We start from the raw sequence: 16828 nt of genomic DNA on the forward strand, positions 1-16828 counted from the left end.
TCATACAGGCCCCATGGGGTTGTGAACGCAGTCAGGTACCTTGACCCTTCGGCAATAAAGCCTTGATGGTACGCTTTCCCTTGGTCCAGAATCGAGAACCAAGCATATCCTCCCAGAGAGTCAGTGAGATCTTGGATTCTAGGGAGGGGGTGGCGGTCAGGTACAGTTTTGTTGTTGAGGAGCCGGTAGTCGACACAAAGTCGTAAGGACCCATCTTTCTTYCTGACACATATGACAGGGGCTGCGTATGGTGACTGAGATTTCACAATCCAACCTTTAACCAGAAGTTCCTGGATGTACTCCTTCACTTCTTTGTAGAGTGGCTTTGGAATGGATGCGTAGGCTCTTTGGACTGGGATATCATCCTCAGTCCTAATTTCCATCTGCAGAGAAGGGATGCATCCAATGTCATTACCATTGGATGCATTGGTGAGGAGTGTGGAGAAGGCTCCACACTCCTCACAGAGCACTTCCTTTACCACCTGTTGTTGTTCGAGGCTTAGGTGACTGATCTCGACAGGAGGGAGCTGCTGGAGTTGGAGAGCTGCTGGAGGATGCAACTCCATTGACCCTAACTGCAGCCATTTCTTTTTKGTGGGACCCTGGAGTGTTGGTCTCCAGGACCTTTATGACATGTTGGATAGTTCCCAGGGGAGTTCTTTTGGGTAGGATGACCTCATGTTTTGAGTGATTGGAGATGGGCACTTTAACATATGGTCGCCTGGCCTCATTGACTTTTAAGAGGCCCTCCCCCACACCCAAGTGTCCTAAAGCAGTGCTCCCCTCTGCAGGCTCATATAGGACAAAAGGAGTGATAATTAAATTTTCCCACTTTGTGGTGTATCACAATTGCAAGTCCATAAACTCTGCTAAATAATTACTAAAAGTTTTCATATGCTCGTCTATGGAGGATTTTGATTCTCCAGCACCAATTAAAGCATGAATCTCACGAATTTTGGTTCTACACTAACTTAAATATATTCTAACTGCCCAAAGAAGAAAACTAAATTGGTAGAAATTCTAATCCTCAAAATTTAGCATAAATGGCCACAACATGGGCGTATTAGCACATTGTAAAATGTGTCCCATATTTGAATCAGAAATGTGAATTTTAGAACTTTTGTTTAAAATTGAAGAGGCTTTTTTTCCAGCTAAAATCTTTAATTCAGTCTTTACGTCTCAATAACATGAACATAATTGTCATGTATTGAAGAACATTTTTGGATGGGATGGAGGTTGGAGGATGGAGGTTGACAGAACCTAAACCTAAACCTAATGATCTTTTGATTCAAATGGTTTCTCTTCAAAACAATATTCTGTTGCAGAGAAAACTCAAAGTAAGAAGCCGTCAGTTTTTTCCCCCATTTTTCAATTCCATAAATTGAAACAAAGTAGAAAAACAAGACTAACCATGCTAAACAAGTTTGTCTGTCTGCTCTGGAAGCAATGAAAGAATGTACTAACACTCTGTCAGTGTCTACTAGCTGCTGAAGAGAGATTCCATTAGCATGAATCAGCAAACCCACGATTTAACAAACAAATGTTGATCAAAATGTTGATCAAAACAGAAATGTTTTTTCCAATGTTAGAGCCTTCCATAAAAATAAAACTTTCTCACCAGAGACTCAGGACAGTAATTGGGTAACCTCTGGAGGAGATGCTTTAGGCGTGACTCACTTTTGATGGTCGCAAGCTGTGGGATAAAAGCAAAAAACACCAAAACATTTTTAAAAACCTATCAACCCAAGAACGTATATATACTATGTCTGTTTAAATGATAGAGAACTGTGTCTAAGAAAACTTTCCCTGTGATTTATCTTTCGTGAAAACTGTAAATATTTTAAGACATTAAATGGGAAACTTGGCTAAAAAACTGTGATAGTGGTTGTTACCAGCAGAGTAAAACACCAGGGCCTGTATTGTCAAATATTCTCAGAGAACTCCTGTCCTGGCCTTAAGAGTGATTCAGTCAGCTGCTGAGCCACTCTGAGTGAGGAGATGACAGAATTGACTATCTTAACCCTCCTCTTGTCCTCATTTTCTGTGTATAGGGAAAACACATACAAATCTCGGTCATTTTGCCCCGAGGACAACAGGAGGGTTCTCCATTGTCAATTTCACTCTTATCAGTTGGGTGCCACCCCAGTTTGGAGCGTTTCCATTTAGGGTCTGTTCCTCACTGTTGTAGACATGAATATGGGTAGGATTGCACACTCATATCTAACTGAGTACATCTCTTGAAGGTGAGCAAACTTTGCTTCCAAACATCGAGCATCGACAAGTGAGGTTGGCTAATCTCACAACCCATCAATTTATTAGCAATAAGGAGATTTTCAAATGTTTCTAAAAATAATCAAATTGTGGCACTGTCAGTCAGCAGTGTATTGAACTTATTGCTGTAAAAAGGAATTGTAGGCATACCTGCAGACTTGTGACACATCCGACCCAGATTGAGCCCCTACTTCACCTGATGACCTACTCAGCAACTCCTTCAGACCTCAAAAAGAGACTCTGAAATTACTTTGAAAAGGTACGAGTTGGGTGTGCTGTGGTGGCGCAGGGGTTAAGCACAACCCACATATGGAGGCCTTAGTCCTCGACGCGGCCGTCGCAGGTTCGATTGGCGACCTTTGCTGCATGTCTTCCCCGTCTCTCATTTCCCACTTTCCTGTCAATTAACTATCAAATAAAGAGGCCAATAGAGCCAATAAAACCTTTAAATAAAAAGGTACAAGCTTTGCCCATTGCATTATGCATTTGCGATCAGATTGCCAACCAGTGGTAATTTGATGCAATACACTTAGAAATATGTTTTATTAATAGTAATTATTAACACTGAATGGATATTTATCAATCAAGTTTATTTGTAAGGAACACTTCAGCAGAAATGCAGTTCAACGGTCTTTAAATAACAAAACCGGAAAACTACAAAGTTATAAAGAGAACAAGATGCAGTCAACTATTGAACAAACATTACATTTTGATGTTTGCCATCACCAAAATCATACACATCAAATATGTTGATCAATGTTTTATTTCCTAGTTTTCAAAAGCAACTCTAAATAGGTGGGTTTTTATATGCATTATTTTTCATAAATGTTAATTAGCGTCATATAAACATGCTATGTACAAAAGACTGTTAATTATTTGTTTTCAGCCCTCTAGTTTGGTTGTCCTTTATCAAGGTGTTTTATATTAAGTATTTTATTTCCGCCACTGGGTGGCTCCTCGATCATATTTTGCTAATAGATTTGAGTACTGAGTAGTGTGGATATCAACGCAGACTTCGTTTATTACCTCTTTCTACTGTGTGCGTCCATTGAATGTAAGTAATACTGTTGGTGGTTTAGTTCGGTTTTATAAACGCCTAAGAGCTGTATTTGAACTTTGTCCTGTTGAATATTATGGTCGTTTGGTACAGTTTGTTCGTATTGTGGAGAGATAAAAGCTAGCTGTTTAGCATTAAGCTATTAAGCTCGGTTTTATTCGCAGTTACCATTTCCAATTTAAATGCTTTATTTATCTTGTATGTTATTGTGTGCCGCTATTATTAGCAGGGTTGACTATTATGTATGTGTAATTATTATTGACATTCTCAGTCAGATAACCAGCTGCTAGTTTATAATAATCTTTAAGCACGTTTATTTCATTTGTGGACATTTTGGTTTTATTTGTTAAAGTATTTACAGGAAAGTACTTATAATTTGTATTTGTTTATCTTATAGAAAACCTCACACCCATAACTCCACACATGCCCTTATTTGTTTGTATGGAGGCATCTCAAGATTTAATTAAAGTTAAGTAAAGCTCAATTCTGGACTCGGACATTCTCTCATTTCAGTAACTCACCTAACTTTATATATCTTCTGTCCTAACCTGACACCCTGGAATGATTGTTAATTCATAAACAAACCAGCTTCAGTCTTCATTACATGCCGGATTTAACGAGAGAGGTTAAATTTAATCTGTAGTCCTCAGGTAGAATAACAGCATACATGACCTATGGTTCATGACAGATTTTGATGTGTGGGTAAAAGCAGTGTAATTTACAGTAAACATTTATAATAAAAATAAAAACAAATCACCATCATAAGAAAAAAAAGAATGTGAATTAAAAAATTGTTCAAAACATGAATGCAATTTTGATTATCTAGTAACCATTGCTTGATTGATTTCCATCCATCCATCCATTTTCTTACACCCTTGTCCCTCAGTGGGGTCGGGAGGTGCTGGTGCCCATCTCCAGCTACTGAACCGGGCGAGAGGCGGGGTACACCCTGGACAGGTCGCCAGTCTGTCGCAGGGCAACACAGAGACACACAGGACGAACAACCATGCACACACATACTCACACCTAGGGACAATTTGGAGAGGCCAATAAACCTGACAGTCATGTTTTTTTTTTTTTGGACTGTACCCGGAGAAAACCCACGCATGCACAGGGAGAACATGCAAACTCCATGCAGAAAGACCGGGGCCGGGAATCGAACACAACCGTCTTGCTGCAAGGCAACAGCTCTACCAACTGCCCACTGTGCAGCCGATTGATTTCCTAAAACAGCTATAACAGTTTTTAATTCTTATAGTAGTGTATTCCAAGAATTGATAAACTATTTTGCATCATAATTAATAAAAACACCCCAAAATAAACCCTGATCACCCTGTCATGATGATGTAATGTTTTATCTAAGATATTTCACCCATTTATTATTGTGCTTTAATATCTTATTTTTCCCTTTTTTTCTGTTGACTTTAGCACCATTCACTCTTTCTTCTTGCTACAACATATATGAAAGGAAAGCACTTACAGCTGCTTTTAGTATGAAGGGTACTTTATAAATATAATTGATTGATCGATCGATCGATCGATCGAAAGGCAACTTATTGTACAATGAGACCAGTCTCATTGTACAATAGCTCTGGTTCAGTCAGATTGGATTAGGAGGGTCTGTAAAAATAAATTTTTACATCTTAAGAGTAGTTCAGTGTGAATTCTTATGTATAAAGTGTAACTAAGCTCTCTCTAAGTCACACACTCCTAAATTGGCTTTAGGTCTGAACTTTGATTTGACTTTGGTAGGAAAATGCTTCCAACTAAACAAATCTAACATTGTCCTATCGGAAGGTTAACTTTTTAAGTAGTCTAAAATATTTTGTCCTGCCAAACAGGTTTTCTTCCAGAATTGTCCTGTATTTAGCTACATCCATCTTCCAGATGATGGGATGAACAGTGTTCTGTGAGATGTTCAAACTTGTAAAGTTTTGAGCAAGATAATCTTGGTCAAAACGTTCTTCACAACCTCGTCTCTGACTTGATCTATCCTTAGTCTTATTAAACTCAACATGCTTTGGCTACTGAATTCATTAGGATGTATTTTAGGACTTGATTTTTAATTTTAGCACAAAGATTACAAAAACTATGTATCATTTACCTTTAACTTTGCAGTTCTACACTTCTTTCTGCCAGTCTACTCCATAAAATGCCATTAAAATACATGCTGGTGGTAGAGGAGTGGGCCTCTACCACTAGAGACGTGCCGATCAGGTTTTTTCCTGCCGATACCGATTCCGATCACCGATACCAATCACCGATACCGATCACATAATTATTATTTTTTTAATCAAAAGCACTACCGGTTACATTATGTGGAAAAAGGAACCATGAATTCACCTTAATTTAGACAAAAATTTGTTTTTAATAACTTTTTCCAAGAAAAAAACAGGCATTGTGCAAATTGTACTGCTATCGGTAATACTATCTTTAACAGACTGATAACATATGAAGGCTCTGAAGAGGCTAAATAATGCAAAGAGTCAAAATAAAACCTCTCAACATTGCCAAAAAATTCAAGTATAAAACTTAACATTCAAAGGCAAATACAGGATCCATTACAATAAACAATCCTGAGTTACTGAATGAAAACTTCCTGATAGCACTGCGGCTAGCTGATTACTGCTAGTTCTGATTGGCTGTTTCTGACTGAGCGGAGTAATTATGCAGAAAAAGGATGAGGCAGAGGAGATCGTTTTTTTTTTAGAGATTATCTGTCTCATGTTAGGACAGCGAAAGTTTTAATACGCATGTAAAATGTATTTTTTAGGTTAGATGCTGCAGCTTTAAACAGAGGTTCGGTGTGAGAGTCACTACCAGGTGGAGCAGAATCGGTGCTCCGTCTGCGAAATATTACTACCTGTAGCGCGGAGCAACGGTTTAGCAGCGAGATCAGAACCAGCGTCTTACATCGCAGCTCGAAGACTTAAATAATTTTGCGGGTTATTTGTTTAGCTTTCTGACCGTCATGCTAATCCGGGTGAGTGTTTGTAGCTGTGCGCTGCTTTACCTGCTGTCTGACCTCCATATGTCTTTTTTACTGCAGTGAGCCTCAATATAGCCAAACTCCCATAAAAACATTGTTTTTATGTCATACTTGAGGCATTTGTCGTGTTGATGCATTTTGACGCAAACTTTCCCAGTCACTCAGTGCGTTATAGTTCCACATCGCTTAGGATTTGTTGCTGCTCGTTTGCGCAGTGTGAAGGAAAGAGGAGACCAGCTGCACAGGCAGGCTGCGAAATGAGATGCAGGTGATCTGTTTGTGTGATCGGCAACAAGAGACCGTGATCGGCAATCACCGATCATACACTTTTTCACGGAAATTGGCCAATTATGATCGGTGGCAGATTAATCGGCACACCTCTAGTACATACCCATGCTGCTGTCAGAGTTTCTCAGTTCTGGTCCTCAGAGACCACTGCCCTGCATGTTTTGGGTGTGTCTCTGTTCTAAAACACCTGATTCAAATAATTTCATAACCACCTCTGCACGCCGTTAAGTACTGGAGAAGCCTGTTAGAAGGGAAACACTTAAAGCATGCAAGGTAGTGGTCCTGAAGACCGGAAATGAGAAGCGCTGTTCTGTGTGCATGCAGGCCTGTTCATACCTGGTCACAAGCTTCTTTACAGGGTGATAACTCAGCAGCATATTGGCAGCAGGAGGGATCTGTAGGGAAACACACACAAAGTTAGCAGAACTGTAGCATATATAGTATATATATATATATATATATATATAGTATATATATATATATGATATATATATGATTAATATGATTAACCGGCCTCTGGTAGAAAGTCCTGCAATGGTACCCTGGTTTGGTTGCAAGATTTATTTTGTCTAGATTTCCAGATATTTAAAAATTATACATTTCATTGGGTGACATTTCAGCATATTTCTCTTTGTTATTCCTTTGCAGCTTGCTTTGTAGAGTTGTGCTCAGCATGTTAAATGCTGTTATTAAAAGTAATAATATTACAGTATTGTTCTGCATTAGATCATATTTAACCTATGTGAAGGTTTTCTGTGTACAAGGTATTATGTGTATTATGTGAAATGTGTCAATCTCCCACCTTAATGATTGAATCTAACATTTTAAAATCCTGCTCTGATTTCCTCTATAGCCCATTAAAGTATCTTCACTAAAGATTGAAGCTCAAAGTTCCAAGAATAATCCCACGACATCAAACTACTCTTCAAAAATATATATTTATGATGGGGGTACCCAAAAGTTTCCAGAATGACGCTGCTGCACGCGTAGGTTTCGTATTGCTAGTTATTCGTTCAACCATGCCTTCTCAATCAGTGTGCCAAGGGGACTTTGAAATGGAAGGTTTCGTCTACCTGCAGTGAATTTTCTTGGAAGAGCTGTTTTGTCCAGCCTTCGTTTTTCTTCATGGAGAAGTTTTATGAACAGCGCGCGGCTGAAGTTTTGCTTCCTGCTCTGGAAAAAAAGCATCGAAAACCATTCAAATGTTGAAGACCGCTTACAAGGATGACGCTGTGTGTCAAGCTCAAGTTTACTCGTGGTTCACCCGCTTTAAAAATGGTGAAATGTCAATTGATGATCAACCGCTTTTTTCCCGAGCAGGAAGCAAAACTTCACATCCGCGCGCTTCATGGAGAAGCTCATAAAACTTCTCCATGAAGAAAAACGACGGCTGGACAAAACAGCGCTTCCAAGAAAATTCACTGCGGGTAGACGAAACCTTCCATATCAACGCCGGTTGGCACACTGATTGAGAAGGCGTGATTGAACAAATAACTAGTGGCAGAATTGTGTACTACGAAAACTGCGCGTGCAGAAGCGTCCTTCTGGAAACTTTGGGGTACCCCCTCGTATTGTCAACAGACAAAAATCCAATAAGATAATAGAACAGCAAGCAGTTATCAATGGGTTCCAAGCCTGACCCAGCAAGTTCAAGCCCACCCCCAAATCATACACAATCTTCTCCCCTCGTCCTGTCAGCCCAGACTTATCATTACAATGAATTCAGCCTTGATGCAGTAGTGTACAAACAAGTTCACCCTTTGATCCTCCCCTCCCCCAGAAGGGGAGAATCCATATCATGCCATCATACATCAAGCAGATGAATACAGATTACAGAATACAGATTTCTACACAGCGAGATGCATTAGGTTCAGATCAGTTGTAATACTTAAACTAGATGTTGATTGATTTAGTTACCTCTGAACTGTTCTCTGTGTGTAAAGATGAAAATATTTGTGCAGATGCACCAAATATCCAGGTGTTTGAATTGTAATCTGTTGGAATGACAAATGGCTGTCATATTTTTCATTCAAATATTGAATTAGAGGGGTCCTAGGATTAAACTTTGGGGTACCCCACATGGGACTTCTGTCCACTTTGATGAGAAGTTTCCTATTGAAATAAAGAAATCCCTGTTTTTTATGCAAGATTCAAACCAACTGAGTACTGGACCAGAGAGTCTGACCCAACTCTCCAGTCATTTCAGTAAAATGTCATGATCAACACTGAGATCCAACAGAACCAGCACTGCGTTAGTCTTACCTCACTGACCCACTTTTCTTTACAATACTGCTTTAGTTTGTTGAGGTTTGAAAACATTTATCTCTGCACACCTTCCTCGATGTCAAATCTATACATCAAAATGAGCTGTAGACTTTGACTTGACCATTGAAAAACTTTTATTCTCTCTTCCAGTCTTTAACTTGCCAGTGTTCGAGATTATTGCCTAGTAATGACCCTGTTTGCTGCAAAGCTTCTGCAAAGATGGCATCACATTTGACTGGAGGACATTATATTGTCATGAGGAATTCATGGTTGACTTGCCCTCAAAACTTTGCCCCTAGCTAAGCTTTGCCCTCTGCTAAGGTGGAAAAAATAGTCTTTTAAGATGGCTACAAATACTTTATAGGCACCGTTTTAAGATGTCAAAGTCAGTGTCAAAGACAGGGTGACACAGTTTAATGCTGGACCATATCATCATTCACTGAGCACAATGTAAACATCCACCAACTTATCTTTCTCTCTCACACACACGCACACACACATGGTTTATGAATACATCCATATATACACATAGATGGAGCGTAGACAACACATTGGTCATAGGCATGCAATAACAGGTTACATTATCATATAACCTGAAGAAAACTTCCTAATTTTACTAACATTTTCTTAGATTAGATTTTCTTATTGAGGAATATACTTTTGATTACAAAAGCATAAAAGATGTGGTAAAAAATGTTTGCTATTGTCCATAAACCTATTTGTTGATGATGTAGCTCATTAAAATATGTTATTTTTACTGGGTTTATGTATTTTTGTAACATTTACCAATGCTGACAAAATAAAGACTATAAGGTCACAGACAAAAGTTAGCAATTGTGTAAAATTTAAAATCTCCAGGAAGCAACTGTTTCTCAACAGCAGAGAACCCAGACTCTCTGGATGAAGCAAAGCATAGTCCAGAGATTGTTAGGATCTGGGGATGGCTGGTTGGGTTTTTTCCAGTTTCTCCACCAGGGGGCATCCTGGGGCCTCTCTGGAGGGCGTGGACCTGCGGATGCCTACCTGCACACCTGCCACCACTTACCTTCGTTTGGAGGAGTATATCAGAAGGGAGCAGCTGACACTCTAGTGCCAGAGTGTTAGCCAGTAATGGTACATATCATTAGTGAGCTCACCTCCGACCTGCCTGCCTCCTGTGTAGCCTCTTTTTAGGTTATACCTCCGTGAAGCCTTGGATTATCCAAACTGCCAGGATTATTGGCAGCCTGATCAGAACCCTTGAGACACCGTGGAGATTACCCATTGGTGGCCCGAGTTTCCAGAACCTCCTCACCGTAACAAACCTACTTCAACCTCCCAGTCGGCAGCTCCCTCCTCTGGACCTCAGAAGATCAAGCTCCTCCACTCACCTGTCCGACCTCCAACATAGCCTTCGCTCTCTCCACACCACCAGCCCCGGACCCACAGTGGCCCTTTCCCCCAGCTCAGTTCACCCACCTGCAAGTAAGACCAATAGTAAATGCGAGACTGTAAATTTCCACGAACCCTGAACTCATCTTACCTGTTCCCCTTTGAATCCAGAGATCCTGCACCACAGAGACGAGCACCGGTTCCAGAAATCTGTACATATTTGTCTGCACTTTGTATTATAATAAACCACCTTAACATTTACTTGTCTCTGGAGTTGTATTCTGTGCATGTGGGTTCAAAGAATTAATCCCATCATGACAGAGATGGATGATGAGGGACTGTTTTTATACTAAAGATATTCTGATTGGATATTAATGTCTGTATCCATCCCGATATTGAAAATTTTTTTAGATCAGATACTGGTGACAATGTACCTGATCCATAAGGGCCGATTTATTCAATCTAATTGAATGTTTTGTGCTCTGAGCAAGTGTTATTGATGGTGGCACACCACCACACAAAATGAAAGACCCACAGGTTCACAATTAAGTTATTATTATTATTAATGTTAAATCATATGAGATATACAGCCTATTGTGCACTTATACTAGCCATAATCAGAGATTGAAATTAATTTAGGTGTCATATAATGTTACATTTTACTTTATTTCAAAAACACACATCAGGCATAACACCAGCTAATTCCTGTCTAGCTGAGCTGTTTTAAGGGAAAACCTAGAGCTGGTTATTTATTGGCTTTTCACGCGTTTTATTTTGGTCTTGGACAATAAGTTGAGAGATGCAAGCACATGGTTCAAAAACATCTCCAACACATCACTCAATCCACGCTAGTAACGGGCGTTACAAAAAAAGATACTTCAGTGATGACATCATCCACCATAAAGATGTTGGAAAGAAAACAATGCCAAGATAACTTCTATTGTCACAGGAATTTATGTCTGGAGGAATATTTTCCAGTTTCTTGCAGTGAGTTGCATAACACAGCATGTCACTGGCCCGGCCTGACCCTGTACTGCTACATCTAAGCTGAGTGCCAAAAGATGGTGATGAGGTAGTGCGCCCTGTGCTGCATATCGAGGACTAAGGCCTCGTTAGGTGGCGCCACCACAGCACCCAGCATACCTAGTTGTTACCAGGCTACCAGTTATATAGACTTAGAGTAAAGAGAGCATGAGCTCATCAAGGTTTTATAAACATCTGATTAAGCCATTGAGGTACAAAGCCCTTTTTCTGCAACATTATAGATTGCATGTGAGCAGATCAATCTTTAGCTCTTAGTCTACCTTAGAAATTCCAATCAGATTAGTCTTAGTCTGCAGTGCTGATGTTAAGAGAGAGCTGAGGAATGACATGTTGATTAAATAAAAACTGTGACATGTACAAAGAGCACAGAGGCTGTTACCAAACCCATGCATTCTTCTCAACAACTACAAACACTGTGGGTAGAGTTTAATGCAAGGAGGTCAGAGGTAATTTCCTGGGTACTGATCAAGTGACATTTGGCATAAAGATCAGCTTTGTAAAATGTCATAAGAAATTCAGGCTTTATAGGCAGTTTCCTTCAGTTACTTCTAGGTCTGGTCCCTGAAAAGAGCACGGCAGTCAGAGGAATTGGGTTGAGCTCATAATCAGATGTGACTGGGATTCCTGCCCAACAGACTCGATCAGCATGAACTGACAGGATGTTTTATATTTAGTAACACAAACAGCAAGAAAAGCAAACAATGAAACACATCTTTCTATGTCTAGGTTTTGTTTATTTTTAATTTCTCAGTTTTTGCAAAACATTTCCAGTAGGACATCTACTAGAAAATCTTTGCTGTCATGATAAATTCTTATTTTTGAGGACTGAATTGAAACTGAGATATTTCACTGATGTTTAAACTTTTACCAAATAATAGCATAAAAAACTAAAGTATTGGAGCGCTGCTGCCCCACATGAAGAGGAGCCTGTTGAGGTGACTGAGCGTCTAGTTGGGACGCTTTCTGAACCTCCCCAGTGAGGTTGTTCAGGAATGTCCCACTCAGGTGAGACCCAGAGGAAGATCAGGACACACTGCATGCTAGCTAGGCTGGTAATGCCTAGGTTAAGGATGGGGATAGGGATGGGGTTAGGGTCTCTAACCTTACCCTAACCCTGGTCCTCTGGATCCACTGTCCTGCATGTTTGTTTCCTGCTGCTGGATACCTGGTTTAAATGACTGGGTGATTAACAGGCTTCTGTAGCCATTGGAGGCATGCTGAGGATGTAATGAATCAGCTGGGCTGGAGGGTGAACATGTAGAACATGCAGAATGGTGGGTCCTGAGGACCAGGGCTGAAGACCTGTGTTCTACTACATCCCAAGCAGGACCGCCTTCATCTGTACCTCATCCAGACCTTATTAGATCTGAAGACATGCTGACCAAAAGAGAAGGAAAAGCCCCACACATATCTGTCCATATTCTGTAGTACAAAAAACAACAAAAAGGAACAAGACAATAAGCCACAGCATGCCAGCCAGGCCAGCTGGCCCACTTCTAACACCACAACTTCATGGTCCGCTCTGGCTGTTCCAGTTCTGCAGTTCGTTCTTTCATTGACAACAGCAATGCATTCATTCGTCTTGTGAGTGTGCGTAATATCCCTTCCCCAATTTGATGACATAAGTTTGTTTTGAAGCCATGTAGTAGCCACCATATCTCAGCAACTCTGAGGAAGATGAGGATGCACAGGTCCACAGTTCCCAGTGCCTCAGGAAAGCCAAGAATATTTTAAGACTCCTCACACCCCGGTCACAATTTGTTCCAACTGCTGCCATCTGGCTGCAGATACAGGAGCATTAAAGCAAGAACAAACAGACTGAAGAACAGTTTATACCCGGTAGCCATAAACACATTAAATACCCTTTAGTACTATTTTTCACCAATTTTGTTATAATCCATGTAACTTATTGCATGGTTCTAAAATGACAATAAAGATTGTTATTATTATAATAATGGGAGAAAGACAAACACAGCAGACTTTAAGATGCCCATGTACACAGAGATGGTGACTGACTGCTAGGCCCACTTCCAGTTGAGTCCAGTTCTGTCAATCGATTAACAGATGGTGGGATCAAAACCTCGTCATAGAATGAAGCATGCCAAAAAGACAAAGAAGTACCTGCACTTTGTAACTGCTGACAAAGTGCAGGTATAAACTTTCTGTGCTGGCTGACTCCTTCACAGGACACACATACACTGCTAAGAGTGTCTCCATGACAGGCTACCGTATTCTCCGCACTATAAGGCACACCGGATTATAAGGCGCACCTTCAATGAATGGCCTATTTTAAAACTTTTTTCATTTATAAGGCGCATAGAATAGACGCTTCAATTTGGGTTGCCAATTTGTGCCATACTCTATTATTACACACTATTATTACACATTCACATTTGTAAAGAAATGGTCCCCGAGTACTTTATATAGTAGGCTGCCCCAGTCATTGTTTCACTCACGGTGTTGGTGTTGTGATATTGTGCCCAACTGCTTTCTGGGTAACACAGACCAACCGACACGCTGCCGCCGCAGTTTCTGTCTCTCTTCCCCCAACCCCCCACCCCTGGGTTTAAATGTATTATCAAACTTTATTAACAAACCAGCGTTCTGACAACTATCCCAGCATGCACCGCGCACTTCTTCTTCTACGGGGGAAAATGAAGTCGGCGGCTGCTTACCATAGTTGCTAGACTTGTTGTGGCTCAATATTGGTCCATATATAAGGCACACCGGATTATAAGGCGCACTGTCGGCTTTTGAGGAAATTGAAGGTTTTTAGGTGTGCCTTATAGTGCGAAAAATACGGTACTCTGCAGTGATGAGTCTGCTTTTGTCATCTTTGCTTGGTGGAGGGGTACACACTATAGGCAGGCAGGTTTTACTTAAGTAACACACTCTTTCCACAAGCTTAGTGCCAGAAACATTGGCTGTGGTACAATGCCAAACAAAAATCTCCCATTCTTTTCTCTGAGAGGAAAGAATTACAGTAGTTGAGGAGAGACAACCTGGTGTTTCTCAAGTGGATGGACACATGAAGTGACCATGTGCTCTTCAGTCCATGCAACCTTCAATGGAAAGAGTCCAGCAGAAAGTAAAAGGCCGCCGAGTGGCACACCCAAAATTGACCTGTTCCTGATCCTGTTTGCTACATCAAAAATATTTATCACTCATCAAAGACGCAGAAATGCAGAAATGTTTATTGCTGAGAACTCAATATCACTACCTCAACAACACTTACATGCATGTCAGAGTACTATGGGGGTGATGCCATGTGTCGCAGTCCAGGAGTTGCCAGGAAGCTGATATCAGATAACCAGTTACTTTAGGAAGTGTCGGGTCCCTCTGTGCCTCACTTAAAAGAGCTGCTTGAGGGAGTGGCAAGGTAATGTAAATATGTAAATAAAGTTGCAATGTGTTCTAACCAATTGTAATTTTTAACTGTTTTCGCAGTGAGGATACTCAGGGTGGTCCATAGACTTCTTCAACTAAAACTATACGCTTCTACTCTTCACTTTTTGCATGAATCTTGCTACAGTAGATTGCCAGATCCTGTAACTGTTTCCTTCAAGATGTTCTGGATAGCAACTGCATGCTTTTAAAGGGATATTCACATCACAAGCTGCATTTTTTAGGCAGAAATTATTTCTTAATTTTCTGCTGTGTGCTGTATTCATATCCTCTCACTCAGTAACATGACAGGTTTTTAAGACTTCTAGAGTATATTCTACAGTCTTACCTTTATTTTGATATCAAAACAATCCATCCATCCATTTTCTTTACACCCTTGTCCCTTAGTGGGGTCAGGAGAGGTGCTGGTGCCTATCTCCAGCTAATGTTCCAGGCAAGAGGCGGGGTCACCCTGGACAGGTTGCCAGTCTGTCACAGGGCAACACAGACAGACAAGACACACAACCATGCACACACACACTCACATCTAGGGACAATTTAGAGAAACCAATTAACCTGACAGTCATGTTTTTGGACTGTTGGAGGAAACCAGAGTACCCGGAGAAAACCCACACATGCACAGGGAGAACATGCAAACTCCATGCAGAAAGACCCGGGCCGGGAATTGAACCCAGAACCTCCTTGCTGCAAGGCAACAGCTCTACCAACTGCACCACTGTGCAGCCCAATATTTATCCAAATAAATATTGTAGATATTTTCTCTTCATTCTGGAAATGTCATTTTTGATTATATTTCTCAAAAAGAGTGTTAGGCATTAAGGGACTAAGTTGTATTTCTCTTCTAGATGAAGCTGCTAAAGGAGCTACTGCTTCTGTGAACTATTCTCTGGAACAGAAAGAGAACTCCTGGACCAGCACTGCTGAGGTTTTTTATACGTCATGGAAGAAGGCCTCTCATTCTGAGCCAGGTTCTGCCGGAGGTTTCCTCTTTCAGCTTCACATAATGTATATTCAGTAAATTAACAACTCAATACAGCCAGAAAAAAATTACTAATTGACATAACAAACTGAACTTAAGTGAAGTGCCATAAAACTACGTTCAGACTCGAATTTATGCAGCTGAATTTGAATCTGCCGAGTGCCTATATTATTAGATTGAACTGACTCTGCATTCTCTATACTAGTTGGATTTCTGTGTCTTGTAATGTCCCTTGAGTAAACAATTGTTTTGAACCTGAACTATATAAATAATCAAATCTGAACTGAAAAACTGAGAAGATGGAGAAAGTGTATAAGAAGGAATATTGCTTCCACAGGATTTGGGACAGAAAGCAGATCAGTGCAGCTTATTAGATAAGTTGACTGATTATTAGGATTGAGGATTTTTAGCATTTCCCTGTTTTGCAGCTGTGTTTGAGAAGCTATTTTCTATCAATTCAGGAAGGGTTATGATACCATTACCAAAAAAAAAAAAAAGTTCACAATTCTGCAGAGAGAATGATTATTCATGGTGGGAAAGATTTTAAGTGGTCATTTTCTCAATTAGTGCACATCCCAGCAAACTGTTCAATCTCTGGCAATCAGTGGCCAGAGATTGAACTGGCCACTGATGACAGTGCCCCCCCTGTCATCTGATTGGCCCCCCCAGATGATTGACATGCAACAGCACCAGGTTATTCCTGTACATATTTGGAATCATTCTAAGTCAACCCAATATCTAAAGAAGAAAAACAATAATAAATATATGAAAAGAAAATGTATAAAGCTTTATATAAGTCCATGTGATGACATAAATAAATAGATTTATATCAGGCACGATACCAGCCTTCTTTATACTTGTACTTATAAAAACTCCTGGGTGTTTCAGTTGTGCTGCTGTGGTGCAACTCAAAGGCTAAAGCACTTCATACCTGGTGGTGATGGTAAAACACCAATAAGTTATTTATTGATCCTCCACAAAAAAAGAGAAAAAACCGAAGAGGGGCCGACAATGTTCATAGTTTGGAGCAGAGGTGGCGCTAGAGTTTTTTCATTGTCCGTCAAAGAAAAAAATCATTTTATTTCCAATTTGTAGTCATCAAACAAAACATTTATTATTTCTCTGCTAGAACGTTTTTGAAATCAGGTAACATTTCACG

General features: G+C 40.3%; 1 protein-coding gene across 2 annotated transcripts in view; it reads right to left on the reverse strand.

Annotated features, from left to right (window-relative positions):
• Nucleotides 1–16828, reverse strand: part of reck (reversion-inducing-cysteine-rich protein with kazal motifs) — a 120619-nt gene that overhangs the window by 94127 nt on the left and 9664 nt on the right. For both annotated transcript variants that reach the window (XM_008438544.2, XM_008438545.2), the window contains exons 2-3: nucleotides 6942–7000; nucleotides 1619–1693 (exon numbers count right to left, since the gene is read on the reverse strand). In XM_008438544.2, coding sequence (XP_008436766.1) covers nucleotides 1619–1693; nucleotides 6942–7000 — 134 coding nt within the window. The remainder of the gene's footprint in view (nucleotides 1–1618; nucleotides 1694–6941; nucleotides 7001–16828) is intronic.

Source organism: Poecilia reticulata, linkage group LG20 (genome assembly GCF_000633615.1).
Source record: "Poecilia reticulata strain Guanapo linkage group LG20, Guppy_female_1.0+MT, whole genome shotgun sequence".
Taxonomy (NCBI): domain Eukaryota; kingdom Metazoa; phylum Chordata; class Actinopteri; order Cyprinodontiformes; family Poeciliidae; genus Poecilia; species Poecilia reticulata.